Genomic DNA, 2628 nt, shown 5'->3' on the forward strand with positions numbered 1-2628 from the left:
ATGGGCGACTGGAGCTTTCTGGGGCGTCTCCTGGAGAACGCCCAGGAGCACTCGACGGTCATCGGGAAGGTGTGGCTGACCGTGCTCTTCATCTTCAGGATCCTGGTGCTGGGCGCGGCGGCCGAGGAGGTGTGGGGCGACGAGCAGTCGGACTTCACGTGCAACACGCAGCAGCCCGGGTGCGAGAACGTCTGCTACGACGAGGCCTTCCCCATCTCGCACATCCGCTTCTGGGTGCTGCAGATCATCTTCGTGTCCACGCCCACGCTCATCTACCTGGGCCACGTGCTGCACATCGTGCGCATGGAGGAGAAGCGCAAGGAGAAGGAGGAGGAGCTGCGCAAGGCCAACCGCTTCCAGGAGGAGAAGGAGCTCCTCTACAGGAACGGAGGAGGGGACGTTGTGGGAGGAGGAGGAGGAGGAGGAGGAGGAGGGGGGCGGAGGAGGAGGAGGAGGGGGAGGGGGAGGGGGGAGAGGAGGAAGAGGCAAGAAGGAGAAGCCTCCCATAAGAGACGAGCACGGCAAAATCCGCATCCGCGGCGCCTTGCTGCGCACCTACGTGTTCAACATCATCTTCAAGACCCTGTTCGAGGTGGGGTTCATCCTGGGTCAGTATTTCCTGTACGGCTTCCAGCTGCGGCCGCTGTACAAGTGCGCGCGGTGGCCCTGCCCCAACACGGTGGACTGCTTCATCTCCCGGCCCACCGAGAAGACCATTTTCATCATATTCATGCTTGTGGTGGCGTGCGTGTCCCTCCTGCTGAACCTGTTGGAGATCTACCACCTGGGCTGGAAGAAGGTCAAGCAGGGCATGACCAACGAGTTCGCGCCCGACCGGCGGGCCGTCCTCGGCCTGGGCGAGCCCGAGTGCATCGTGGCCTCGGGCTCCAGGACAGCCCCGCCCACGGGCCTGCAGAGCTTCCCCCCCGACTACACGGACGTGGGGGGGGTCGGGGGGGGGGTCCTTCCTGTCGCCCGTGGCCGGGGGGGCGGCGGGGCCGGGGGCGGCTCCCGGCCCCCCGTCCACCCCCGGGGGAGGGGGGGCCGACGGCGGCGGGGACTTCATCAAGATGGAGGAGTTCCGACAGCTGCGGCAGGACGAGGAGGAGGAGGAGGAGGAGGAGGAGGGGGGAGGAGGAGGAGGGGAGGCGGCGGGGGGGGGAGGAGGGGGCCTGCTCCAGCCCTCTGCCCCCTCCGCCCCCCCCTCCCACCACCACCACTACTACATCAGCAGCAGCAACAACAACCACCACAGGCTGGCCGCGCAGCAGAACTGGGCCAACCTGGCAACCGAGCAGCAGACTCGGGAGATGAAGGCCGCCTCCTCCCCCTCCTCCCCCTCCCCCTCCCCGTCCCCGTCGTCGGCCTCCTCCTCCGCCACGGCGAACACCGCCGCGTACCCGGGCGACGGTGACCCGCTGCTCCTCCTGCAGGCGGCCGCCGCGCCGCCGTCCGGCCCGGTCGGAGGAGGAGGAGGAGGAGGCTGGGGGGGGGAGGCGGCGGCGGCGGGGGGGAGCAGAGGAGGCGACGGGGCGAGGCAGGAGGAGAGTCCCGTCGCCATGGCCACCGTCACGACGGTGGAGATGCACCAGCCCCCCGTCGCGGTGGGCACAGACCCACGCCGGCTCAGTAGAGCCAGCAAGAGCAGCAGTATAAGGGCCAGACCCAACGACCTGGCGGTCTGATTTAACACCTGATGTCTTCCCCCTCGCACGCACGCACGCACGCACACACACACACACACACACACACACACACGCGCACGCAACCCATCGATCCATAAACATCCCTACAACTTCCCCCATTCTGCCCCATAACCAACCAACCAACCAACCAACCAACCAACCCAACTCCCCAGACATACATTCTCGATTCTTTACACGAAATAAGCATAAAGGAAAACAATAACAGAGAATAACACCGAGGCAAGAGGCGAGACTCAGGCAGGAAAAAAAAGATCAAGAAACTGGAGGTTTTGAAGCTGGAAATATGAGTGGATTATTACCAGTAGTTGAGATATTAGTGCAATCGGTGAGTTGTTCACAGCAGGCTATAACTTTCTCGTTAGGTGGTCTTAATAATCACGCGCACAAAGTGGTCGTGCTAAACGCTAACAAGCCAGCTGGATCCGCGGACGGCGTTGGACAGAACAGGAGGACATTGTGTTTGTTATCGTACCCCAGATTAACACAGAGACCGTTGTTATAGGTTTGATTTAGGTTAACAGGGGGGCGATCTCAAGTTTTGTTTTGTTTTTCTTTTCTCGATTATTTTTCTCTTTTTGTTGAAACCTTTAAAAGAAAAAAAGACTTATTTATTCCCTTTAAGAGTGATCATGTACATTTTGTGAGGTCACCGCAGAAAGGCACAAATACTGTTAGCTTTGACAACAAAACGGCCACAACGAATAAACGTATACGTAAAAACTAACGGCTCCGACGTGGGAGAAGCACTGCAGGCACTTGGAATTGTTGTCAAACCCGCAACCCATTGGATGTATGTTGTGTTTCAGTTACAACCCAGTCATACAACTCATTGGATGTATGTTGTGTTTCAGTTACGACCCAGTCATACAACTCATTGGATGTATGTTGTGTTTCAGTTACGACCCAGTTATACAACTCATTG

At 59.5% G+C, this 2628-nt stretch overlaps 1 protein-coding gene across 1 annotated transcript; it reads left to right on the forward strand.

Annotated features, from left to right (window-relative positions):
- Positions 1-1685, forward strand: gja3 (gap junction protein, alpha 3; the record flags this gene model as incomplete). Its single annotated transcript, XM_083776834.1, is given in 3 exon segments — positions 1-443; positions 445-940; positions 1224-1685. Coding segments are annotated over 3 exon segments (1401 nt in total).
- Positions 1686-2628: the final 943 nt, after the last annotated feature.

Source organism: Protomyctophum parallelum (genome assembly GCF_964188405.1).
Source record: "Protomyctophum parallelum genome assembly, chromosome: 11".
Classification (NCBI taxonomy): domain Eukaryota; kingdom Metazoa; phylum Chordata; class Actinopteri; order Myctophiformes; family Myctophidae; genus Protomyctophum; species Protomyctophum parallelum.